Genomic DNA, 27,338 nt, shown 5'->3' with positions numbered 1-27,338 from the left:
CCTCCCCTTTTTATTTATTTTCTTTTTAAGCAAAGAACAGAACCCTGAAATAAATTTCTGTACTGTCATTTGATGTTGCTGCTGGAAGCGTTCACCCTGTGAGCAAACCCTGCATGACTGATCTTAAACATTAAGAGCACACCCACTAGATTCAGTATGTGAAAGCAGCTGGTATCATACCCACACAGTCTTGTACTTATGGAGGATTGCTTTGAGCAATTATTTTGCTTAAAATCTTCCACACATTTGAGCTCATTTTCCCATTTGATCTTTCACTGTGCCTAACACTTTTTATTTATACATCTACGTTACATGCTAAGAGTTCTTTTGGTATGTCTACAAGTAAATTGCAATGCCTTCTACAGCAGCAAATAGTGGTTCAAAAGTTTAAGTACCAGTACAGTGCCATAGCACAATAACTATTCAACTGTTTATTTAAAACAGTCAAGTTTAAGACAATTCCTCCTTAGCTTGCCAAAAAGTTACCAGCATCAATTTTCTAACTCAGACTGTTCCTCTAATTCCATCTGTATGTTCTGAAAGCCTAAAAGTTTAAGTTGTTGAACTTAAGACAGGACCTCTACTATACAATGATATTCCTGATGTTCCACCCATTTTATAAAGAAGCAAAAATTACGCAAGTATGGAGCTAAAGAATGTTTGTATTTCTCTTTCAACTCTAGATATAAAACAAAACACAAACGTGAACATACTAGAAGTCTTCAGAGAAATAAATACATGCTTGTATTAAACGAATGCCTACAACAACAAAAAGACTGAAGGAATTGCTTACAGAAGTCTGGTTCTAGCTAAGAGAAAACTTCCAGCAACACAAAAGCAAACAATTTCAGGTACTAAGAAGAGTAGTGCCTAACAACAGGCCATAGGCAGCCAGTTAAGTTCTGGTAAACCAGTCCTTCTGCTCCTCTTGACAAGAGTAACAAATTTGGGAGCAGTGCTTGCCAAAAATATGATTAAAGAAGTATAGAGCTTTGCAGAAATATCTGATTACACACTGAGAACTAGCTACAATGGTAAATGCCTCATTTATCTGATACACTTTTGCCTTGGAGGGAATCATGTTTACCCTGAGAGAGAATGTTTTCTAAACAACAAATCAGTGATGACTGCTTCAAAAATACAAATCCATCCAGTATCAAAAACTGGAGAGGAATTGAAACAGAAAAACAAAGAAATTCTAGGACTAGAGAGGAACTGAGGTCCAGAGTTCTATCCTAAAGATCTAGAATATTATTTTTGCATTAGTTTAGCAGATGAGTAAGATGTAAAATATCTCCTACTTAGTAAATGTATATATGCTACTAGGAAGTTGTTCCATATAAAAAAAAAAATTGAGCTAATATAATCTCAAAAATAGGTATTTATAAGCAAATAGAACTTTCCCATGACATTGGCTACTGCAACATTCAGGTGTTCACACTAAACCACACAAACATAAACCACAGGAGGAACTTATGAAACAACTGCCTCTGTAATCTATAAAAGGGTTCATTTCAGTGACAAATGAACCACACAGTCAGATAGTTTATAAGCATACATGAACAGGGCAGGTAAACCCACAAAGAACTTAAAATGGAAGCAGAGCAGCTCATTCACAGCAGAACACAGCTTTTAAATCAAAGGACAGTGTTACAGGCACCACAAAAAGAGGGAATTAAACCCACAATGGGCAACTACATAAAATGAATTCGTTTGCAGGCAAAAGGTAGGCAGGAAGGGGATGTACCCTTCAACTGAATAGACCTGCCAAAGGCAGCTTTATGCTTCAGTCAATTCTCAACTGCTTTCCAATTTAATATTTTTGTCCCTTCTTTGACTAGAGATGAAGGAACACAGCAACCTGCCATATATTTATTAATCTCCAATCTTCATTAAACAATTATAGCTTTCTCATATCTTTGCAAAAGTAAATTTTCTCTGCATTTTATCATCACCTCCCTAGATAACATCCTTTGCCTTTCTTAAAACCATCCTGAACATTTCGTCAGACAACAGCACCAAGCTGTCATTTGCACTACCTTCTAAGCAAAGTCCTCACAAATTCTGGCATTTACTTACTAACAAAAGATACTGAGTCCTCTAAATTGATAATGATTCCTTCCTTTAAACTATACCTCCAGTGTAACCTTACAAAGCAACAGATTTTTTTTTTTAATTAATTTAGGGTTTTTTATTTAGATAATCAAGAACAAGGTCTTCAATACAACTCTAAAGTGAAAAACTCTGCTTCTGCTAGAAATCTGAGGAATTAAGATTTACAAGAACAGCTAAATGCAAAAACATTTTGTTCTTGGACTGACATAAAGCAACAACTGATCCTGTTGAGTGTTATTTCTTAAGTGATTTTTTTATCAGACAGATTTCAAAAGCTTGAAAAAGTAAGAATCGAGGAAGAAATGAGACTAGATAACTAACAGGTTATCATCATCACATCATGTGGGCTCTGAGGACTATACTCATCATAAATGAATTGGGCAACCAAAGAGTTTTACTAAAATTCACACCACAATTATCTTCCATCCAAAGCTCCCAGGAACAGATTTGAAAATATAAAGATAAAATACAAACAGAAACACTGAAGACAATGGTAGGGAAAAAAAGGAAATGGCACACTTCGAGCCACAACAATAAACTACTGCAATCCTAGGCTACGCTTTATTCTTTCCCCAAGTGTGACCAGGCAAAACTAGCTGGGGAAATAATCCACACTTAATACAAGATGTTTATTATCAGAACCAACTGTTGAAATTGGAGGGCTTTAGCTTTAAAGAGGCTAGCAAAAAAAATATATATATATATTTAAAAAAAAAAAAAAAAAAAACAAACAAACACTGGGATGTTAGTTTTACTCACTGGGCTAGATAACTCTCCCAAGATTCAAGAAGTACTCTTTTTTCCTGACATATGTTCTTCTCTTTTAAACTCAATACCTCTAAATTTAGTTTCTTTGATCTGTAACAAGCAAGTGTTGAAACCTAGTGGAAGACTTGTCTATAAGACAGAAACCTGCCATTGCACTCTAACGTACATCCTTAGTTCTAAAATGAGAAGAAAGAAGGTAAAAGTTTCCCCCAATTACTCATTTTCAAGTTGATTCAAGGATTTGCAATTATGATTAGATCAGTTACTAGAACAATCATTCCCGAAATCTTCTTTCAGAGATCTATGATCCTTACGGTATGATTCTAACTTAATTCCTTTGAACAAAGAAAACAATCAACTCAAGAACAGAATTTCCTTCCTGCCGTTCACTCTGAGAGAAATGTTCAGACTAAATTAAGCAGTTTGGAAGGGGAAAAAATTAATAAATATATATATAATCTCTTTAAAAAAAAAAAAAAAAAAAAAACGCTTTCACTTGCACTGAACTATTTTTACTCTCTAGGTTTTGAGTATAGTTTTTTGCTATAGCTACTATAAGAAGCTGTGCAGAAGCAGTAACTTCTTAAAGAGGTCACTGTAACAGAAAAGTACTTTTTAGTAATAAAACTGCCCTAAAATTAAAAAAAAGTAGATGATGTTATGCGAGAAGACAGAAAAAAGAAGTGGAGAAGCAGTGACTAAAACTTGATGGGTTGGAGCAAGGAAGGGAGGTATAAAATGCTACCTAGATTTAATAAATAAAAAAACCACCCTCATTCAGTTTTCAAATCCTAGATGGAAGAACTTCAATCTGAAGTAGTGTGGGTGAGACTTACCATCAAGTGATCCAGGACTGACAGCTATGAACTGCCCCAACTGTATCCATAAGAGGATGAAGCAACTCATTAATAACGGATTGGTGGATATGGGAATGATAAACATTACTATACCTAGAAATGCAGGTACAGATTAGGGGGAAAAAGAAAGAGAAAGTTAGAAAATACTATGCAGGAAATACAGTCAGCTCAACGGTCCTGCATTCCTGACTTCCTTATTATTCTCAGAGAAGTTAACCACACACAGACACTGATTGTTTCAACTGAATATTGTTAACAAAAACAGCTCATTCAAGCACAGAATGTGCACCGTCAGACATCATCCAAAGTGTTAAGCACAAGGCAAAGCATCTCACTGTTACACTGTAAACAGCTCAACTTGGAAAAGCACAAGAAACTGAATGAAAGCATTATTTTTACTTCAGATTACCCTACCATTTTCAGGTTAAAAAGAAGAGGGACAGAGCAGCAATAACAATATCTTCATTTGCGCTTCATAACAGAACAGAATCTTTGGGCACTATCATGTTAAAAGTGCAAGTTTACCTCACTTGGTAAGTTTTAACAAGTCTTCCTGTGACAGCATTTTTCAATTAACGCATTATGTAAGGAAAAATGAATAGGATTGCTCTTAAAATAAAGCATAATATACCTTGCTATGAACCTTACCTTGAAAGGTTTGTCCCCACTGTGTGTCAGCATATGTCTCTGCAACCAACTTTGACTTGTTGAAGGTGTATTATATACTTTGCAACCTTTCCACAAGCAAACAAACACCTGATAAAGTAAAAATGTGGTCAGATTACACAAGTCAAAGAAAACAGTAAAAAGAATTAGCAAAGAAGCCTGCTTCCACAATTCAAATTAGTTCAAAGAATTTTAAATCCACCAGTTACTCTGCAACATAATTCTCACCTCACCAAGGCAAAAACAACTGAAACCACAAGTATTCAAAAATAAAACATAAAAGCCAGGCGATCCTGCAGATAGACACAATTAAGAGCCACAGCTTGCATCTGCACTTTGTATCAGTGTCACCCAAGTACTGAGATATAAAATTCTGTATGATGAAATTTACATTTTCTGGATAGCAAAAATATAAATGATAAAATGATTTCATCTTATAAGCAAGAAATAACTTCATTCTTTAAGAAGGCAAAGTTGAAGTCTTAATTAAAACCCAGTTGTTTAAATATAAGTTTTATACTACAGAATACTGGATAACCCTAGTTAAGGTTTTAAGTTCACTTCCTGATGAATAAAATTAAAATCTTCCATAGGATTTAAAATCTATGGGTGTTTAGCTATTTCCATGTACAGATTAGTCACACGCACAATAGTGCATTAAAGGGAGTAGAACTTACTCATGCTGCTTTTCTCTCTCTCCTCTCATTGTGTCTATCTATAACCTAGAGAATAAAAAAGCTCAATGAACTTGGCTTTCATCAGAAATTCCTCAACAAGTCTGTGTGTGAAGGGAGGTACAGCCCCAATTTTTAGCAGCAGAATACAGTCCCCAGGAATAGCATTGTCCAAAATACTTTCAGAATACCTTTCAGAACTGCAAGCAACTAATTGGATTTGAGTTTCTTGTTCTCTTTCAGAGATTAAAAAACTGAACCTTCAAAAGACTGTACTTTCAAAACAAAAGCATAGCCAGAGGAGTGCTATGTGCTTGCTATGTAACATACAGATACCCCAGCTTACGAATGCAAAGCTGGAAAACCTTGTATGCCTATGTGACTGATCAAGGTCTACTGACCCATGAGGCCTAACTTTCTCACGTTTTGGTGTCTGCTGCTTCTGAGCTTTAAGGTCTCCCTGTAGGCACTGGAATTTTCAAATTCCTGGAACTGAAACAGTTACTTCATTGTCCCAGTACCTCCATCATCAACTGCAGAGCATCCAGGAAGGAACTACTATGAAACAACAGGCTGCTGAAATGCAATCTCTGCAGAAAACATGCACTTGGTTTTACAGCAATGCACAAGAAACTCCAGCAAGGCCTTTTGGGAACATGCGTCCGAAGGCTGTATCCAAAATATTTCTAACAAAACATTTTAGGGAAGTAAAACTATTATTCTATTAGTGTATCCTAGGCATTCATGATTCTATATGGAGTGGAAGTGTTATCTTAGCATTAGCTTAGAAAAAAATATATACATATATATTATGGATATATATATATCCATAAAAGCAACATGAGAAGGTTTGCTTAAAAGTTCCCAGTAAGCATTTACTACTACTTTTCTTCAAGTTTATAGTCACTGAGCTGATTAAGTTTTGAAAACCAATGAAACCCCCAAGAACATGCACCACTTAACCGCCTCACCAGCAGATGGCGAACCAATCCTTGGAAGAAAACATCATTCTCCTGCCAGAGCATCCAGTGGAGAAACTTTACAACAAATAAATCAACTCCACCGGGGGGAATAAAACTAGTGCAAACTGAACACAGTAATCAGGCACACAGCGTTACCTACAGCTGTCTCTTTCAAAAAGATGAATACAGTGGCATTTTCTAAGTAAAAATATCCACAAATCACACCACACTGAACATAAACACACAAATACAGCATAGAACATTTTTCCGGATTTTCAATCTCTTCTTGAGCAATGAAAAGGGGTCACGGGTGGGACAAAGGTCACCAAAGATGCATTTACATGAAATTCCACAGGATACGGATACATCTCATCCACTTAATTGTTTCATCCAGGACACACGTAACACTTTTGTAAACCTACAAATAGAATTACAAAGTCTATCTTATGGGTGACTAACAAGTTGGCACATCGGTCAGATGATTCTGCCTGGAGTTTGGACTGAAAAAAAGTCACTGAATATCAAGCTGAAAGTTCAGTCATAACAAATAACATTAGCTAAATGCAGCCAATGAGTCACAGCCACCACTGTGACCCAATTAAAGAAGTACAGAGTTAATATTACACCACTTGGATATTATTTAAAACCTTAAAATTGTGAGACCTACCAAAACCACATCACTTAACCATGTATTAAACTGAAATACGTACTTCAATTTAAAAAAAATACTAGATGCAGTTACATTGAAGATGTAAGACCTGCCGTCAGTACAAACAGAACTGTTTTGCTAGGACTTGTACTCCCAAAACAACCCATCTTACTTCTGTCTTATATTTATCCATGTATATTTTATTACTAACAGGACTCCCATTTGTAAAAATAATCAAGATGTGACTTAGCCTGAGTTAACATGCAGCAACACATACACTAGAAGTTCCAAGAAAATTAATTCCAAGTATTTCTATATAAACCAGCATTTCAGGCTGCTGAGAAGTTACTAAACCTATTAAAAATTCAATAGATTCAATTATTTTATTAAGAACATATTTTCTTAAAGCTACCCATTCAAACAAAACCATAGAATGGAAAAATAGAGCGAATTGTGTAGAACACAACAGCTCAATACCCAATGCCACATTGCTGAGGGCCTAACCTCAGTTGTCACTAGCTACAGAATAGATATTTTATAACATAAAATTACTACTGTCATTAAGAAGTGCAATATCAGTAACTAAGGAAGAAAAGAAAGAACACAAACCCCTCCTCGCTGACCATCCACATGTATGGAGCGAATATGATCTGCCAAATCCGGGCTGGAGCTGAAGCAAGCGTGGCAGTGATCCCAGCAACAGTTATAAGCAATGCTTTTTGCAGAGGAGGCAGGACCTCCTTGTCCATTCATCATCACCGGAGTTGAACGTCCACTGGAAATTGTGCTGTCTACGTCCATAATAGTGCTGCTTATGCTGTAAGAAGAAAGTTCGTGTTTGTTACAAACTTTATTTGTTCCATTAACCTTTATGGCACTGCATCAGATTCATTTAGGTCAAAAAGGATATCTTACACATTTATTTATTATGGTTCATCATCTTGAACAAAGCATTTAGTCAGAAAATAGCCACTATCACTGTACTGTATAACTTATAGACAGCAGCAACAAACGAGAGGGCCGGAAAGTTCTTCCCCACTCAATAACTTGCCAGAAAATCTTGTGTGGTTGCAGCTACTTCTAAGCCACATCACTCACTCCTTACTTTTACTCAGTGGATGAGGGGAAAGCATGTGTGGTCAGACCAGAGATGTATCTACACCTATAACCACAAATGACCCTGAAGTTTTACAGGATGCTGAAGACTCCCACACTTAATTATTTGGTCTGGTAGTCTGCATGTCTATCAGATGCGTTGAGTAAATTAATGATTTGACCTTGTTTTGGGTTATTGGTTTGGCAGCTTTTTTTTTTTTTTTTAGGGGATGTGGGGAAGGCTGGGGAAGTAGTTTGCAAACACGTTAGCAGCAACTGTAGGAACATGGACAGCAGGGTCACTTTTTATCGGATGGTCTGTTATGTGTCATGCCAGATACAGAGCCGAGAATGAAACTGGACCAGAAAAAAAAAAACCTGAAGTGCTCTTTCCATGTTAGAGGTAGACGGATGTTGCTTCTGGATAAAAATTAAATAGCTACAGACATGCCTTTTTTTTAACCTAGTAAACAGACTCATTACCTTTTAGAACCCTTCATGTTTGTCTTCCATAAAGCCACGGAATTAGAGGACAGCTCATCTTTGAAAGGATCTCAGGGAGCTACTTAGTCAAATTTCCTGCTCAAATACAAGCAAGTAAGATTGCTCGTGGCCTTCTACAATTAACTTTTTAATGGGTATTTTCAAAGCCTGAAGTTTCTGCTACCTTTCTAAAATGTTTTTCCAAACATCTGATTAACCCCACTGTGGAAAAAGTGAATAATTTCCTAACATCTCATTAGATTCCCTAGTGTTGCAACTTCAGTTTGTTGCCATCTTCTTCGCTTTACAGTTGACAACTCCAGCTTCTCCTTTGCTATACATTCCTTATCAGTAATAAAACAGCAATAACCCTCCCATTCTTATTCTAAAACTGAAGAAACACAACCTCTCAGCCTCTCCATGCACAGCATTTACTTCAGCTTTCTAACCAGCTTGGGGGCACTCCACTGGATGCACTCCAGTACATCACTATCTTGGAGGCATCTGCTCAAATAGAGCAATCCAGAAGCAGTTTCAAATGTTCCAGGTAAAGAGGAAGAACTACTTCTGTTGACCTAATAGATGCACCTTCTCTAGTACAGCCTAGTACATGGCACTGATATTTACTTCAGTGTCTTTACATAAGTCCTTACTCAGTCTTGAGTAAAATGCAAGGAAAAAATAAAATACTTTAAAAGAAATGTTGTTCCACATTTCCGATGCCATACTCACTACCATTCTATAACATATTTTGACATGGATGAAACAAAAAAAACTGCACCATTATTCAAAATTAGAAGATATTACCAGCACATCTTTTCTTTTGCTTTAAAATAATTTCACAGAATGGTCCAGGTTGGAAGGGACCTCAAGGATCATGAATCTCCAACCTCCCCTGCCACGGGCAGGGCTACCAACCTCCACATTTAATACTAGACCAGGCTGCCCAGGGCCCCATCCAACCTGGCCTAGGAAACTCATTTCATCATACCTCTTTTTTCCTTTAGTCACTGCTAGCTAGCATCTTTTTCCCAATTTCAAAATTCTAATTTCCCTTATTTGTATTTTTCCCCTCCTCAACCATAGGCATTTCATCGCGTTTGTCAATATCAAATGTCATGCTTTAGTTATAACAGACTCCCTTTAGAAAGCTTTCCAGTTAGAACATATCCTGAGCAATACCTTTAGGGGGAAAAAAAAAAAAAAAAAAAAGCAAAGTTCTTGAGACCTCGACAACAGGTTTTCGTTTTTATAGAAGTCTATTAAACATGAATTTGCTAAATATTATATAAATACCATCTTCTATTTTTCAATTTAAAAAAAAAAGACCTAACCCCTTACAAGGCGTGCCTTCTCCCCATGAAAGCCACACTGGTTTCTTTCTGCTACATGACATTTTTCCACATGCCCATTATTTATTTTGTTCCTTTTTCTATATCCTGAAAAAGTACAGCTTTCCATGCCCCATATCTCACCCCATCTTCTTTCTTCTGTACACACAGTAACCTTGGTTCCTTTCATAACACAGGCTCACAGTGATAAAGCAAAAGTGGCCAACAGAAGCTTACAGATACGGTTTTGAACCTGTTCCATGTTTCTGTCTTTTCTCATAAGTCTAATTTATAATCACCAGAACGTTCCAAAAATTCAACTAGAGCTGACTTGAACCTACAGGCTCAACAATGCTAAGAGTCTCTTATTACAAAATACTAGTAACAGTTGTTAGCATCCCTCTAGGAAGATACCAATCTTTAAGTATAAAGTACGTTGCAAGCAATCACATTTTTCCCCCAATGCCAGGTCTGTAATAGATGTACCAGGAGACTGACATTTCCACCTTCCTTATCTGCTACCTATGCCAAAAGTTATTCCTGAAAGTAAAATCTGTAAAATCAGGTTATGAAAGCAAAAACTACTGACAGCCCGCAGTCTGCCCTTGTGGTTAAGACCACCAATGGTATCCTGGGGTGGATTAAAAAGAGCATGTCCAGCAGGTTGAGGGAGGTGATCCTCCTCCTTACTCTGTTCAAGTGTGGCCACATCTAGAGTACTGTGTTCAGTTCTGGGCTCTTCAGGTCAAGAAGACAGGGAACTTCTAGAGAGGGTCCAGTGGAGGACCACAGAGGTTACGAGGGGTCCGGAGCATGTCCTCAGGAGGAAAAGCTACAAGACCTGGGGCTATATTCAGCCTGGAGATAGGCAGGAATGCAGTGCATGGGGCCAGGCTCTTTTTGAAGGTGCCCAACAACAGAACAAAGGGCAAGGGGCACAAACTGGAACACAGACAGTTCAATCAGAACATGAGGAAAAACTTCTTTACTGTGAGGGTGACAAGAGCACTGTAACAAGCTGCCCAGAGCAGTTCTGGAGTCTCCTCCTCTGGATACACTCAAAACCCATTTGGACACTTTCCTGTGCAACCTATGGTAGGGAAGTTGCTTTAGCAGAAGTGTTGTACTGGAAGATCTCCAGAGGTCCCTTCCAATCCCTATGACTCTGTGAAGAAAAATAAAGTTACTTAATAACATACCTTTCCTCCAATACATCCAAGTTCTGGAGCTAGAGATTTATAGAGATAAAAGACATAGAGATTTTGGAAAGGGTCCAGAGGAGGGCGACTAAGATGATCAGGGGGCTGGAGCACCTCCCCTATGAGGACAGGCTGAGGGAGTTGGGCTTGTTCAGCCTGGAGAAGAGAAGGCTGCGGGGTGACCTCATTGCAGCCTATCAATACCTGAAGGGAACCTACACCCACGAGGGGAGTAAACTCTTCAAAAGGGCTGACAACAGCAGGACTAGGGGAAATGGATCCAAGTTGAAGGAGGGAAGATTTAGGTTGGATGTTAGGGGGAAGTTCTTTACAAGGAGAGTGGTTAGGCCCTGGAACGGGCTGCCCAGGGAGGTTGTGGATGCCCCGTCCTTGGACGTGTTCAAGGCCAGGTTGGACGGGGTCCTGGGCAACCTGATCTGAATGTGTGTGTTTGGTGGCCCTGCTAGGCAGGGGGGTTGGAACTACATGATCCTTGAGGTCCCTTCCAACCCGGGTGATTCTGTGGAGCTATCCTAAAATTTTCTCAAAATCAGCATTCAGAAATAGTTTTGAATGCATATGAGATGGCACATAGCCTGACCAATTCTGAATATAGCACCGTGACACTGACCTGTGGTTCCAACAGGGAGTTGCTTAATTAAGGACAGCAAAGCACTACAGGTGCCCTATTAATGCAATAGCTTCTTCAGATCATTTCAAGCAGACAAATAACCCTAACTTTATCATGCTTGACAGGTACTAAAGTATGGAGTTTTATCCATGTTTTAAACAGGATCTAAAGCTTCCAAGATTTGTACAGTCGAGTCCATTTTTCTATATCCACTGCAAGCATTAGGACCATTCTCAAAAACACTACACACAGGCATTGCCAAACACTTGTCTAAGAGGGGGTATGGACCTGATAACCAGGACAGACCTACAACGATTATTCAGCATGGTTCTCTCAAAGGTTCACTGCTTCTAAAGCCTGGTCTGAAAGGTGAAAATAACAAGAAACACAACCCAGTACAAATTCTATGAAGGACAAAGTACGCACCATCTGCATACGTGTGTTTGGTTGCACAAGCATGCAATCTGAAGAATTTCGCTAAGCTGTAATACAAAAATTAATTGAGCAACCTACAGCATGAGACAGCTACTGATGTCCTAAGTGCAACACAACAAACACGGACTTGACAATACAAAACCACAGGTCTCTTCATTTTTACAGATCAGGAAATGCAAATTCAAGGGTTTCTTTCTTTTTTTTTTTTTTTTTAATCTTCAAAATGCTGTTCTACTTGTAGAAACTATCCTTAATTCTGAAGAAAAATATGCAAGAGCTGGAACTAGTGATACTGATCCAGCAAAAGATACTATGATAAATAGGTGTGTTAATGACACAAGAAATCAGCAACACTTAGAAAGCTAATCTGATTGTAATAGTTAATGTTGCTTTGTTTAGCTCTAATAGCCTAAGTGCTTGCTAAAGGCTAACAGATTAGAATTACATCCCTGGAGGTATTTAAGACAGGTGTGGACATGACACTAAGGGACATATTTTAGTGGTGGGACTTGCTAAATCAGGTTGACCATTGGACTTGATGATTTTGAAGGTCTTTCCCAACCTAGATTATTCAATGGCTGCTATCAAAATTAAGTATTAGAAGAACTGGGACAAAAAGAAGGTTGCCCATAGCATTTCAAAACAAGTAGCATATAGAATTTCTTGGAAGTTTATCTTCAAGTGTTACATTGGACTACAGTTCTTCAGTGTGTGCAAGACAAAGTAAAAAGGAACTGAAATCCAGCTTGGTGATAGTAGGTCAGTACCTCATTTAACGGAAGTCATTCCCTTCTTCTAGCTTGCGTAACTAAGACATTAAAAGTATAGATGAACAGTGCTGTAACAGGGCCTAAACAGCTTAATTGCTTAAAAACAAAATCATCAGGGTCACACAATAAGGGATCATTTTCTGGTTGTTCTCTCAACAAGCTCCCCTAAAAAGCAAGAAACACTGCTCTGACATGCCTTTTCTAAAATTAACCAAGTAAAAAAACCCTCAAATAGTCTTTTTATTTTGTACCTCCAAAAGCAATCAATTTTAGGTTATCAGCTGCCTAACAGTACTCCAATAATTTAAAAAAAAAAAAAAAGAACTCAAACTTTTATTCCATCTCACTTAGTGAGTTCTGGGTCAGTCAGGAGAGACAATGAAGAGAATCAATGAAAGACCAGCAACATCTTTCCTCTCTGGCGTGCTCTGTACAGCAGAAGTACATGCACATTTTGTCTAGTAGGCCAAACATTGAGAAAATATCAAGAAGCTTTTCAAATAAAGTTTGTAGATACATCACATCAGGGAAACACTGACTCGGAAGACCACTTGCCTTTCAATTGCTATTTCAAGATCAAGGAGAAAAACGATGATGGGTTTCGTAAACAGAACTGTGGCTGCTGCTTAAGTCTATGAAGATTTAATTGCAACATTTTTTCCTCAGCCTGCTGATTTACCTACTATTTACTGGGATCTCAGAAAGGGCATGAGAGCAATGTGTGCCTGCACACATTCCATCTTTTTGCCTAGCCCACTTCTGCCTAGCCCACTAGAGTCCTGACATCAACCCAGCCCAAACAGGGCTGGACTACTACAGCAGCGTCTGTGTATCTTTCAACCCCTGAATAGGGCTTTCCAATCCAATCTGACCTTGGATCACGCTGTGTAGAAAAAGTTCCATAACAAAAGGGAAGGTAGTAGTGGTAAGTACATCTCCTTCGGCACCACTTTCTTTCTGCTCTCTCCTTTAATATCCGCAGAGCGTGTGAGAGCGTAACAATATGCGTCAGAGAGAACAGCACAAAGTAAAGAAGGAAGACATTCTGGTAAACTAAAGGTAAAGAAAAGATATTGAAACAAACTGTAGCTAAGAAATTGAAAACAATTTTTTCCCAGTTCTTTTTTTCTCCCCTCTAAGTCCTTTCTCCTCAGCCGCGAGATCTGTTTAAATCCTGACTGCCACTATCAAAGCAGAATGACACTAGTTCAACTTAAGCGCTTGTGGCATTCCCCTATTGCTAGTGACAGACAGGTCTGGGTTTGCTCCCGAGCTGTAAGCAGGCTTCAGCTCTATTGTAATGGATCTATAGACCATAGCCTGATGAAGAACATTAGACATTTGAGTTTCAGAGAGTTCAACTCAGGGGTCATCCCTAACAATAGAGCATCAAAAACAGTCACTGCTGGAGAGAGCCTGCATACACAATAGCTGTTTTTAAGAAGCATCGTTCAAAAGACTGACTAATTACTAAAATTTAAAACTGTTACAGCGAGCACAACGTAGTCTTCCAGACTGTTTTTCCCTACTTTCATCCTAATCCAAGCACCAGAATGAACCGTAAGTTAAAATCACAGCCCTAGGGGCAAGAACTGAATGCTGTTCCAAATCGCCTCTCTACACCAACACCTAATTTCACCAGTGCTGGCAAACAATGCCTTCCAGATGTACCAAGGTAGAACGGAAAGTACTGCATCTTCTCAGAAGAGCTGAACCTTTTTCCTTTATTATGGCCAGCAACTTGGAAATGAAACTGATATTTAAAGTGTGTTCATTAAGCAACACAATTAACATAAGCTTAACTAAAGGAATCGTTACCTCAAAGGCACTGTTGGAGGTCTTATTTTTACATTTTAGCTGAAAATAATCATGCTGATAATGAGGATGTATTAAGACATTTATTTAAGCATCACTTTCATGTTAAAACGTTCATACCTGCACAATCTATGCTGAATGTGAATCAAATGCATCTAACTGATTAATTCAGTCCAAACCGTGTTTAGAAACAATCCTGAGACTGAAACATTAGCAATAATAAATAGAGCAGCAATTATTAAAAACACACAAGGTTTTTTCTAGGATATCCAATTTTAGATTATTACTCTCCTTTAAGGATCTGAACAAAATTAAGCTATTGTTGGAATTGCGTAAGTACAAGTATTTCCTTTTGAGGAGAAAAAAATCTCCAAATTCATCCCAATTTAAAATGCACATATTTCAAACCACATAACTTACCACATGCACATTTGGGCACTAACTGCTGTGTACAGTTAAATGCGAATGAAAATATAATGAGCCTGTGATTTAATGCACTACAAAAAATGGTGTATTGCACATCATTCCTGACACACACTCAGCTCTCTGAGTTGATTGATTTCCTCACAACTGCAAGTAATCCCTTCTATTGAATTTAATGAATGAAATGCCCCAATTTCTCCCCCCGCCCCCCCCCCCCCTTTTTTTTTTTTTTTTTTGGTTAATCTTTCAGAACAACAGACAGTAGGGGTTTAGAAATAGTATCAACAAAAAAAAAAAAAACAGAAGCAGCAAGAACAGCATAACTGCATTTTCACTTTCTGCGAGACCCCATTAGCCACCGGGTACCAAGCACATGCACAAAAGCCCAATCAATTTACAACTATATTTTTAATGTCTGCTACCCATATTCCCCACAGACCTTAACTGAAGTAACCTTCCCTCAGGCAAAATTCAGACCTAACAGATGGGCCTTACACCAGGCCCTTGAGGGTCAACAAGCAGTTCTGTCTGATCAACAGGAGCTCATTGCAGAGTTACAGTACCTCCACTGAGAATGCTCAGCATCCAGTCCCCAGATGTTCAGTACGTAAGCAAAAAGGACCCAGATGATCGCAGCTAACATCAAGGGAAATGACTTTAATGGTTCCTATCATAAATAATCTCATCTTGCAACACAGTAATTTTAAAACCAACACACATTTCAGGGAACATACACCACAGCATTGCTAAAACCAACACCACAGAGCAGCCATCAAGCCACGCTAAATGTGACCGATTAATCTTCTAAAATACGTAGTGCTGATCAAGTCGTAAAGCATCAAATCTACAGAAGATTGCCCCTGACTAGATGAAAGCATAATTAGCATTCAAGAATCCAAATACTACACATCTCACTGGAAGTAGGTGAATATTTTAAGGATAAAAAACACCCCGCTAATTTATTTAGCTTCACTAGCCTGTGAAATACCTTGTCATTTCTACACGAAGCTTCAACTACTTTGTCCTGATCCACATGAAGGAAGCTTAAAGAGGATTCAACTGGAAAACTCAGAGGAAAAACAAACAAACAAAATCACTCAGAATAATGGAAACCAAATAGCAGAGGTTTCTTACAACAGCTTCAAGGGTTAAAACTTGGAATTCCAAAAGAAAAGCTTTTACAATGTGAAAGACCAAATCACAATTAGGTACTAATCCCAAAACAAAACAAACAGCATCAATCCAGATCATTCAATTACAAATGCCAAATCAAAACAAAACAAAAACTGAAAGGAAAAAAAATTGAGGCTCTTAGTGACACATCAGAGCTCTACATCGCCTTCATGCTGCTAGGAAAAGTCAAGAGAGAAAAGGTTCACAAGCTTCCCAACCTTTCCAAAACAAGTAGAAGTCTGGGGCACAGAACAGACCGCACAGCAGCTTCTCTGCTTTTTTAAAGCCAACAAATTCAGACGTTATTTACATTATTTCCTACAGACTTCCTATGTAATCAATATATTAGTGAAGACAAATCCTCACAAAGCTTGAAAACGAGCAAGTGATCAATCCTGAGCTCCTAACCTTGACAGAAAACTCAAGCAACTGCCTTAGGATTTTTTCCCTAACATACCTATCATTTCCAAACACAGGAGCAATGATACATTCCCAAGTAGCATCACGTGATTAACTCTTATTTCATCTTCTGTTTTCAACAATAGGATGTGTAGATCAAAGGTGCAAAAACCTGAAGCAGGAGACAACTTTAGAGGTACAACTGACCTCAGTACTGCTCAACACCCCAAATTACTAAATTGGCCCTTGAGTCAGAAGCAAGTAAGAATAAATTCAAATGGCTCTGCATTAAGATTCAACTGTTGCTGACTTCCAAGGAATATTAAGTAAACTTCACTGCCAACCTCTTCACAGTGCTTATTCTATCAGAACATCAAAAATCAGGATTATCAGTATTCACTAAAACACAGTGCTAAGCACAGCCATACACATGCGTCCAAGCAGACTTAGATTTCATTGTGTTATGATCTCCAAATGATTACGCCAAGTTAAAAGTGAGATTGAAACAGCTCACAAAATGAGAGAATACCATGAGACAGAAGAACCGTGAACTTGAACACTCACCTGATCTTTTTTGTTCTCCTTCCTGTCTTTGGTGAGTTTGATTTACACAAGCAACGCATATGCTTCTACTACTAAGTTTCTAGAATTATCAATTTAATTCTCCAAATTGAACATTTGTGTTCCATAAACAAATCAGCTCCCCATACTGTATTGGACACATTTTGTCTGCAGCACAAAAATGCCATAAAGCTATGGAGCTCCTGTATTTTGTTTGCTTGCTCTTCCATTTATCCAGCAAGTAACCCAGAGACAATCTTCAAACCAGACAGGAAATAGAGCCACCTGCATTTCTAACAAGTTTTTGTTGTTGTTTTTAACTGTCTTTAAATAGAACACATCCAAGATAATTTCTTAACTGATAATCATCAGTTTATGAATTTAAGGAAGCCTACTACCAGTAATAAAATACTAGTGCATGCACATAAATCACAATCAAAACAGACTGCAGAATGCTAAATGGCTAAAAAGAGAAGGACAGTCCTCAGAGCAACAACAAATGAGAATGCATGGATGAAAACAACCCAGAACTAAGTGAAGTATAAGTCCATCAGTGTGCTTTAAGTCAGTATCTTCCACTCACACCTGTTTTAGCAACTCCTACCACAAAGCCCACTGATAACCAGACAGCAGAACTCCACAGCTGTTCAGAGGCAAGGAAAAAAAAACCTAATCAACACACACACACACACAGAAAAAAAAACAGTAGATGTCAGCAAAATTATTTTGTGAAAGTCGAGGGGAATTAACCTAGCAAGTAAGAGGTGCATTCTAAAAACACTAAAGATAGTAAAAGAAAAGCGTAGGACTCAGTGACATAGCATTTTCCAAAAGCACCTCCAGGGTCTTTCTATCTTTAAGTAAAAAGAAAACCATAAGGCAACTTCTGAACATGTGGAGGGGAATGGAAGGGAGGAGAAAGACCATAACCCAACCTGCGTGAGCTAAGAAAGCACTAACTCCCTTTGAAGCACTTGTCTCCTTAGTCATTTGGATGCTTTGACTTTTCTTCAATTCAACCTATACTTCACACAAGTGAAGTTATTCTGACACAAATTTCTCATAAGGAAAAAAACCTAAGAAATGTTCTGTGCTGCTTTGGCTCACCTTGAGCACTGTGCGCAGTTTCGTATGCCACAAAATAAGAAGGACATAAAACTATGAGAGAGCACCCAAAGGAGACCCAACTCAAGTTGGAGAAGGGTCTGGAAGGCAAGATGTGTGAGGAGCAGCTGAGGGCCCTGGGTTTTGCAGAGGAGCTGAGGTGAGGCCTGATGGCGGCTGCAGCTCCTCACAGGGAGCGGAGGGGCAGCGCTGAGCTCTGCTGTGTGACAGCGACAGGGCCCGAGGGAACGGCATGGAGCTGTCAGGGGAGGGCAGCTGGGGGTCAGGGGCACTGCCCCAGGCTGATGGAGTTCGAGGTGCTTTTGGCCAACGTTTTCAGATACAACGTTTGGATTTTGGATGGTGCTGTGCGGAGCTAGGACTTGGATTCAGTGATCCTTGTGAATCCCATCCAACCCAGGATATTCTGTGATTCTATACATCAATCCTACAAACAAGCCTGCAAAACTATTTATTGAACATCTGAATGGGTATATTGCTAAGAAATCAACCTAGGAGAAAATACATCAGTCAGGAGAGAATTCTGTACAGCATGACAACTGGTAGTATTTAAAAACATGTTTTGAAATTCTTCTTGAAGCAGTTGCTAATTTTAGAGTAAAACTGTTTCTAGATTAGGTGTAAATACCAAGAAAAGGGAACAGTATTGCAAACACTTCATTTTAACAGTATTAGACTGGGAGAAGGTAGAAAAGCTCTTCAAGACTGAAATCAAAGGAATTTAAAATAGCAAACATGTACAGGAAACAAAACACAGCTGAGAAAGTGTGTTATGAATCACCACCTCTCCAGAGCTGCTTCCACTCTCCTGGATCACCTACTTTGATTATTTAGATTGTCAGCCACAGAGTATTTGGGCTCATGCATTTACAGAACAAATCCAGGTTATCACCTGAGCTGCAGCATGCAGATCAACAAAAGCAAATACAGTGAGGAAACCTAGAATGCAAAATGTCAGAAGAGCAGTACGAAGTACAGCAGATTAAATACACACGTTTTGTGATATGACAGCAACAAGTACATATGCAGAAGCATTACATATATCTAGAAATTGTAAGTGGCTGTATGTTAAAGATACAAGTAACACTTTCATTTCTAGGAAACCATTCATTTCCAACTTGATCATCTCCTTGGAGAGTTAGGAATTTAAATCTTTACCAAAACACATTCAGTAGTTAAATGAGGTTTTTTTTTTGTTTGTTTGTTTGTTTTAAATGTGTGCTTTCCACTTCTGAGAATGATATTTAATACTACATCTAATCAGTACTAGAAGTTAAAAGCCTTCAGGTACAACGTCAAAGAAATGCCACCAGTTGTTACCATAACAGCTTCATTCTCCCAGCCTCAGGATGGCTATTCCCACCCCAACAACAAAACTCAAAAAACAAGCATACATCAAAAGGAACAGAGAAAGAAAAAGGCCAAAACTCCCCTTCCTATTTCAGTTACCCGTCCTATGACAGGTCAGGTTTGACTTAGAGAAAGATACAGTCCGACACAGCAGCCTTCTGCACCAACTTCATACTTCACTGAAGGGTTGCTAACTGTCAAGTAGTAATCAAGCATCGAAAGCAGAGAAACTAGAGAAGCAGAACTGCACTAACAGACTCAGTTCATAACAGAAAGATCTGAAGGTGTGATTCCGTTCTGTTGGACGCTGAATTAAGTACCACTTGTATAATTCATCTATGCTACAGTTTGGCATTCAAGTCAGCCTCAGGAAATCTACTTGTGATGTGACAGAAGCAGTTCTGTTTGAAACGAATAAAACTCACTTAAAATTCTCTGCTTACTGCTGGTAATTAAATTGTTTTCTTTGGGCTTTAAGATCTTTCATATTTGGAGCCTGAGTTACAAACACAACAAAATAAACTGTAACAATCAAAATGAGGACTTCACTGCAATTTTACAGGGGAACTGGTAATTTGCACAAGGTGCTGCAAGGAACAACATTAATAATAAGTACAGAGAGTCTTCATGCTGTACTCTTTAATTAAAGTACACTTACTAGCGTGACTATACGTGGTGCACCCATGACTACATGACTTTCATGATGGTATCAAATCTTTTGCTTTTATATCACTATCACAGAACTCTGCATGTGCCTTAGGTAACAGTCTGCTAATGAAAGCATCCACTAAAACCAATCAACTGAAGAAGTTTTGGAGAAGATATTTAAGACCTTACATTCTAGTATACAGAGAACTGAGGAATTAAGAAAACAGGGGGAGAGGAGGGGGGAAGCAACACCATTTTGACTGAGAGGCTGCACATTTCTTTCCTCGATGATTTATTTCTTAGTTTTGCAAAATCATGACCTGAGAAAGGCAAACTCCGCTTTAATGCACCGCAAAACAAATGATAGATAGCAGGCATAATATGGAATGTTAATACTTCATTTTCTAAGACAAAAATATCTAAACACATCCATTTTCTAAGCATGAACAACTTTGGGCACCAGGCACATAAAGTGATGAAAATGAACCAGTCTTGTAAAAAAAAAAAAAAAAAAAAAAAAAAAAAAAAAAAAAAAAACAGAAAATGGAAGCCTTGCTATTTGCACAAGTAAGTTCCTTGCTCTCCTCTGTTTTCCACTGCTGCACGAGTTAACAGAGTTTACATTCTCATCTATTTCAAGGATTCCCCACAGTTATTTGCTTCCTTTATGGCAGATACCGATTTCTCACTTCCTGCAGGCTTAGACCTCACATTTTCCTCAAGTTATTACACGCAATTTGTCTCCAAACATAACAAAAAGCACATCTCACTTTTCTCGCCTTGCAGGAAATCCCTCCAATGCTGCATCTGCTCCCTTCCAAGTCCCATCCACACTTTACACGCTGCAACAAATTTCTCTACCGTTGCCATATCTCAACTGTGCTTATACTTATTCCCATACTGCTCTCTTCCACGTCAGCTTTGTATATTGCTCCTTCCCCCACCGCTGTTCTCTAAGTGAATGGCATTTTGGTTTTGTTATTAAAAAAAGGGTGTAAATATATTAAAGCTATTGGAAAGACACATAGATCTGAGTAACACTGGCTACAATGGAATATTTTTTACTTCATCACCCAGAAAGTCAGCTTCACCAATGGATGAGTAACTCCAGAAATGAATTATGTCACATCACTGCCAAATGGACGCTCAGGCTGCACGCAAGGCACAGCTTAAATGGGCAGTGGAGAGAGAACAAATAAAGCACTGCAGTTCCTTCCACTACTGCTGGGAAATTCCCTGAAGTTGCTCCCCAACCAAAACCCACATCGAAAAGTTACCAGACTTTATGGTGTCACAAACTTAAACAAAAAACACTCAGGCTCGTGCTCGATTTGAACATCCACACAAATACCACCTATCTTATACACTAAATAGGACAACATTTTTCTTAAATTCTGTGAAGGGTATTTAAATGATATTCCAACAGTTCATTACTCCATCCTCTTCCATCTAGTCCACAAGAAGACCTCACGTTAACCACTCAGTTATATCAAGCAATGTCTCTAGTAATAAAGATACTACCTGTTTAATATATCTAAGCTGGTTTATCTTCCTGTCAAAAGCTATTTTCTGCAGTGCCTGAACAGAACAATTACAGAAACGGGAGTTTTACTTTACCGTTTGAAAGCAAATAACCTCAACAAATACAGACACAACACATCCAGCAGAATTTTGGAATCTCAGGTCTTTATAGCCCACTGTATCACATCAGCATTACATACACTTAAAAAAAATTAATGACTTAAACACCTTGCCACGTTAATGAATGATTCTTCACTTCCTGGATAGGAACATGTGAGACTATGCAGCAGAGAGGACTGAAGCATCTTCTAATCTGGTCATACAGATACATGAAGCATACTTATTAGTACCATATGCCTTCCTGAAGATATTTCAGTTTTACTGTTCTGCCTTCATAAACATCACTCTTACCATTCACATGTAGCTGCCTGCCCAGCCATGAAAATTATTCACTTTTGAAGGTCTACAGACAGCATTACATAAGAATTGTATTTAGATCCTTAAAGTACTGGTATTTTAAGATCAATCTATATATTAAAAGCATGAAGAAGCTTTCATTTTAAATAAGGTTGGAAAAAAACAAAAAAAACACCAAGGTTAGAATCTGGATTTTTCAAGTCTCAGCCTCTCACCAGTCAGCACGTTAGTTTCACTCTGCCTCATTCCATTCCATACAATGAACAAACCCAAGGAAAATCTCAAGTTTTATTACTAAAAAAACCCACCTTCCTTGAAAAGGCTATTTTCAAGATCAAGAGCTGCTCACTTACTAAATGGGGACAGAACAATAGCATTTCTAGAAGCATTCTACAAGTCTAACGCTCAGTTAGGTTTCCTTGAATAGTATTTTAGTAAGGTTTCTTAGAAAATTGAGGTTTCAGCTGTCATACTGACAGTTCCTCCCAGTAATTGACTTTATTGGTGAATAACAACAGAGGTGATAAAACCTAAAATTGGCTGCTCTGCGAAAAAGATGGACAATAGGAAGGGCTGTGCTTGAGGAAAAGATGGGTCCAGCAACAACTTGTTAAGTCTGTCCTACCAGCTGGTCAGTAAGCACTTGGGCACCAGTCAGCAAAACAGCACATGCAATACCTCTGGCTGAACGTATTCTTCCAGCGCTTCTTGCTTGGTCAGTAAGAGCATGGAGCGAAGGATAAACTTCTAAAAAAGTCTGAAGATCATTTAAGAACAAAAGACCAGAGGAAACGGAGGAGAAATTCACCAAGGTAAAAAAAAAAAAAAAAAAAACCAACACTTCATGCAGTTTCATTACTGAAGTAATTTTTGCTACACATTTTGTTAGAATTGTAATCAAATAAAATCAGACAAAATTTCAGTGAAATTTCAGATTTAATAGCACTTCTATAACAAACTTTCTGCTAAACAAAATATTTAACTGAGTTCAGTAATCTAACATTAAGTATTTCTAAGTAAATCTCACAGTTCAGCAATAATGCATCACTGAGCTGCAGGCACACCTTCACTGCATTCATCAGCTGATGCATACCCAAATCCATGCATACGCGTACGCCTAGTTTTGCACCCCAGTGATAAACTCAGCTTTTTCTGTAATTAACTGAATCATTCCTCTGGATTTTTAAGACATATCAAATGTTTCTCAGCATTGTATGAAGCTGTCCTGCTCCAGAGAACTGAGCAGAAAGGCATCCATCCTTTCAACGCTTGTCTGAAGCTAAGGAAAGGCACAGGAAAAATTACCAACATTCACATGCTGATATTAATCTTTATCTGAAGGATAACTCAACCTGAACTAAGCAGATTCTTATCAATGAGACAGCAGATATGAGCTCACTCAAAATCAGCGGGCAAACTTTCGCACAGCAGTAGAAACACAGCTCGAATCCCAGGAATAAAATGCAATGAGTATATCTGCAGTCATTCCAGACTTTGCACTGCACTCTCATTACTAATACCACTGAGCAGAAAATGCCACCTGGTTATTCTAAATATCAGCGTGCGGTTTGCTTTTTTGGTTTCTGTTCTTGGGTCATCTTTTGGTTTCTTTTTTTGTTTTTATGGGGGGAGCGGGGAGGAGAGGGGAGTTGGCAGGGGTGCAACTGGTTTGAAATGCAGTACCAAGTGAACCTGCATTTCAAAAAAGCTGACCAAAATTCAACTCAAGTTTCAGGCATCATTATTCAACATCAGATTTGGTTTTTATTTCGTTCCAAATACCTACAGATTTCCTACAGTAATACTCCAAATTATTTATTCTCTTTTCTCGGCAGATCTCTCAAAATAGATTCAAAGTACTAGTATTAGAAGTAGCTGAACAGCAGTCATGTCTTGATAGCATGCAAGATTCTCCTGCTCAAACGTCACATCTGCAGTTTACTTCATAGTTCATAACACCAAATCAAAACAAGACAGACAATACATTGAAATTAGACAACGATAAAGATCGTACTGAAAGAGGAATTTGATCACTTAAGGAATTTCAGGCCCTCACCACACCCTCTTATTTATTCAAATTTGCTAAAGAGGAAACAAGAAAAAAAAATCCCAAGCCTCAGGGCATAACCCGAATGAAATGTTAGCAAACCTACCTACAACAGGAGAATCACTACTGAACACACCTTCCTCTTGTTTAACCAAAGACTAAGAACTCAAGTCCCTCAGATCCTTTCTTCTCTCACAGGAAATTTTACAACACAACAGTCTACAAGACAAGATGATGCCAACTTCCCTAGGTCTTCAGTGACAAAACTGGAGTCTCCGTTCAGGACACAGGCAGAAAATAGAGCTCAGAGTGCTGTACAGCGTACTGTTTTATAGAGAATATCACTGAACAGATATCATTCTGTCACAGTTACTACCTGTAAATCTGACCTGCACCCAGCTCCTTCCAGATACTCCACCATCCCATAGCGCACACTCTTCAGGCTTTTCTGTGCCTCCCCTACCATAGGCAACTGCCTGCCTAGCTGGTCAGCTTAAGGATGTACATCATGTCTCAGCTGGTTTCTAAGGGGCAGCAATAATTTCGATCGATAGGCTGAGGGACCTGTTGGACTACATGTGGTGTCATTGTTTTTGCTGTCTACTCCACTGCAGCAAGAAATGTCATCAAAATGATTTCTTCCTATCACCAGAAATAAGAAATGGCACTCTGAGTGGTGTGGCTCCCTTCCTACCCAACTGAAGCAGCAGGCTATGAAATTACCATACAAAACTCCCTCTCAGCATCCCTGTATGTTCAGCGTGGACACTGAAGACGAAACTTTGCACGATTAAAACCAAAAACACAGTGCTGATTTAAAACTAATGAACACAAAGGGCCCCCACTCCCGCAACTACGTCTGCTCCAAAGGTACAGGAAAGAAGCAACGAAAAGCACGCATGCAGATTTGATTGTGCCACTATAAAAAGAGTAGCCCAAAAACAATGACAGAGAAAGAAACTAGTACACCAGCTCTGAAGTGTATAAGATGTAATGGGGCTGCACTGCCAAAAAACCCCTGCAACTGATTCCTGTTATTTCCTTAACCTACAAATTGAGATTCAGAGTTTGATTTTGTAGAAAACAAAAAATGACGACCCTAAACCTCAACAACAAACCTGCTGTTCTTCCAGAAAACTACTCCCATACTTGAGTGATTTCATGTAAAAATCCACATGAAAACAGAGAGGAGAAAAAAGAAAAAAAGAAAATAAGAAAAGCCCCGCCACCTTCCTACCTCACAGCAAGCCTGGAACGAAAAACTCCCCCAAGTCCTGAAGTCTCAGAAGTCAGGCAGAAACCAAAAGAACAGACTTTTTAAAAAAAATTTTCCTAAGGCTTTCAGATGCTCTGCATGATTTGGGGAACTGACTCACAGGGCTTTTATTCAACACATGAGGCTGGACCCAGAGATGCCACACTCCTGCAACACGGGCGTTTCCCCATCTACTGAAATTTAACCTAATATATAAACAAAGCACGTACCTGTACCAAAACAGATAACTCTTCACACTTAATAAGGAAACTATCTTAAGAAAAGTAACGATTACTATTTTTTGTACTAACTACAGCATAGCCCAAAGCTTCCTTAAAGCCAAATTGAAAAGGAAAAGAATAAAAGAAGTTTCTAAAACTATTCTGGAGCGCTTATTAGTAAAGGAGCCGATGTATTCCACTCTTACATCCCTTTTTTCCATCTTATTTTCCGTTAGTCTGTACTACACGCGCCCAAAAAAGCCAGCAAGCAAGCCGTGCTCCTAGAAGTGCCCAGCCTCCGGGCTGAACGATAGCTGGGAACCGGGCTGTGCCTTCCCTCGAGCCTCAAGCTAGAGCCTCGGCAAAACGAGACGCAGAGAACCTACGGAAACCACCTGCGTTTGGCATTAAACCATTCATCCAAAAATGACTAAGTCTCACACGGCCGGGCCCGGCTTCATCCAGCACACGCTCAGCCCCGGCGAAGGGCCGTTCCCTCGCTCCTTTCAGCAAGGTGGGATCTTCCCTTGTGTGTTCGGCGGTAACCTCAGCTCGCCGCCCGCAGCACGTACACCCGCGGGGCCGCAGGTACGGCGCGCCCGCGTAACAGCGCCCGGCCCCGAGCCGCAGGCACGATACGAGGCGAAAGAACCCGGCCGGCATCCCTCCGGAACCGGAGCGGCCCTGGGGCGCGGCGCGACCGAACGCCCCCGCCCGGAGCACGCGGCGCGCCAGGCGGGCAGCGAGCGGCCCGCGGCCGCCCCTCCGCCGGCCTGACAGCCCCGCGGCCCTCGGGCGGGGCGAGGCTCCGGGACATGGCGCCCGCGGGCCTCTCGCACCGGGCACTGACCTGTCCTCCGAGTCCATGCGGCTCAGCGGTTCCCCGTCCGAGGACATCTCCAGGCTGCCCCGCCGCCCCCCCGACGCGGCGCTGCAGCTGCTGCTGCCGCTGCTGCCGCCGCCGCCGCCGGTGCCGTAGCCCTCGTCGCCGCCGCTGGACACGCTGCTGGAGCTGCTCCCGCCGCCGCCGCCGCGGCCCAGCCCGCCCTCCTGGCCGCCCCGCGGGCCCTTGGGCTCCTCCTTGGCGTCGGCCTCGCTGCTGCCGCCGGGGCTGAGCGAGCGGGTCTCGTCGCTGCAGCAGCCGCTGCTCGTGCTGCTGCTGCCCACCAGGCTGCTCTCCTCCTCCTCGCCGCCCTCCTCCTCCTCCTCTTCCTCCTCCTCCTCGTCTTCGTCCTCCCCGTCCCCGGCCTGGCTGGCGCTCTCCGGGCTGGGCTCCGACATGCTCTCCGCCTCGCCGTTCAGCAGCAGCAGCGACTCCGTCTCCGCCGCTGAGGACGGAGGCGACGACGAGGAGCCGACCCCGGCGGCGGGGGCGGGGGTAGCCGCCGCCTCCTCCTCTTCCTCAGCCGCGGCGGCCGCCGCCTCGCCGGGAAGAAGCCCCTCCGGCTCCGCCATGTCGCTGCGAGCGGCCGCCATGGCGCCTGCGAGTCTCTGCGAGCCGAGCCGAGCCGAACGGGGCCGAGCCGAGCCGAACGGGGCCGAGCCGAGCCGGGCGCGCGCAGTGGCGTGCGCGCGGCCGGTGCGCGCGTGCCCCGGTTTGTGTGTGCGCGCGGCCGCGCTCCCCCCGCCCTCGCCCTTCTCACCCGCACAATCGCGCGGCGGCGCGAGCCGCAAAGAGGAGGGGCCCGAGCCTCCACCGCCGCACGCGCTACGGAAGGCGCCCGGGGACAAAAACCTGCGGGAAGGCG

General features: G+C 40.5%; 1 protein-coding gene across 4 annotated transcripts in view; it reads right to left on the bottom strand.

Annotated features, from left to right (window-relative positions):
* AEBP2 (AE binding protein 2) overlaps positions 1–27,066 on the bottom strand; it is a 54,245-nt gene extending 27,179 nt beyond the window's left edge. For 2 of the 4 annotated variants that reach the window (XM_042837697.1, XM_042837696.1), the window contains exons 1-3: positions 26,441–27,066; positions 7,301–7,508; positions 4,389–4,496 (exon numbers count right to left, since the gene is read on the bottom strand). In XM_042837697.1, coding sequence (XP_042693631.1) covers positions 4,389–4,496; positions 7,301–7,508; positions 26,441–27,066 — 942 coding nt within the window. The remainder of the gene's footprint in view (positions 1–4,388; positions 4,497–7,300; positions 7,509–26,440) is intronic. The other 2 variants (XM_042837699.1, XM_042837698.1) reach the window with 1 other exon arrangement.
* Between the last annotated feature and the right edge of the window lie 272 nt (positions 27,067–27,338).

Source organism: Centrocercus urophasianus, unplaced genomic scaffold (genome assembly GCF_019232065.1).
Source record: "Centrocercus urophasianus isolate 14NV4802_14NV808 unplaced genomic scaffold, USGS_Curo_1.0 seq_73, whole genome shotgun sequence".
In the NCBI taxonomy this organism is placed as follows: domain Eukaryota; kingdom Metazoa; phylum Chordata; class Aves; order Galliformes; family Phasianidae; genus Centrocercus; species Centrocercus urophasianus.
Note: the sequence above shows the minus strand (reverse complement) of the source record. Positions and strands in the feature narration are given on the sequence as shown.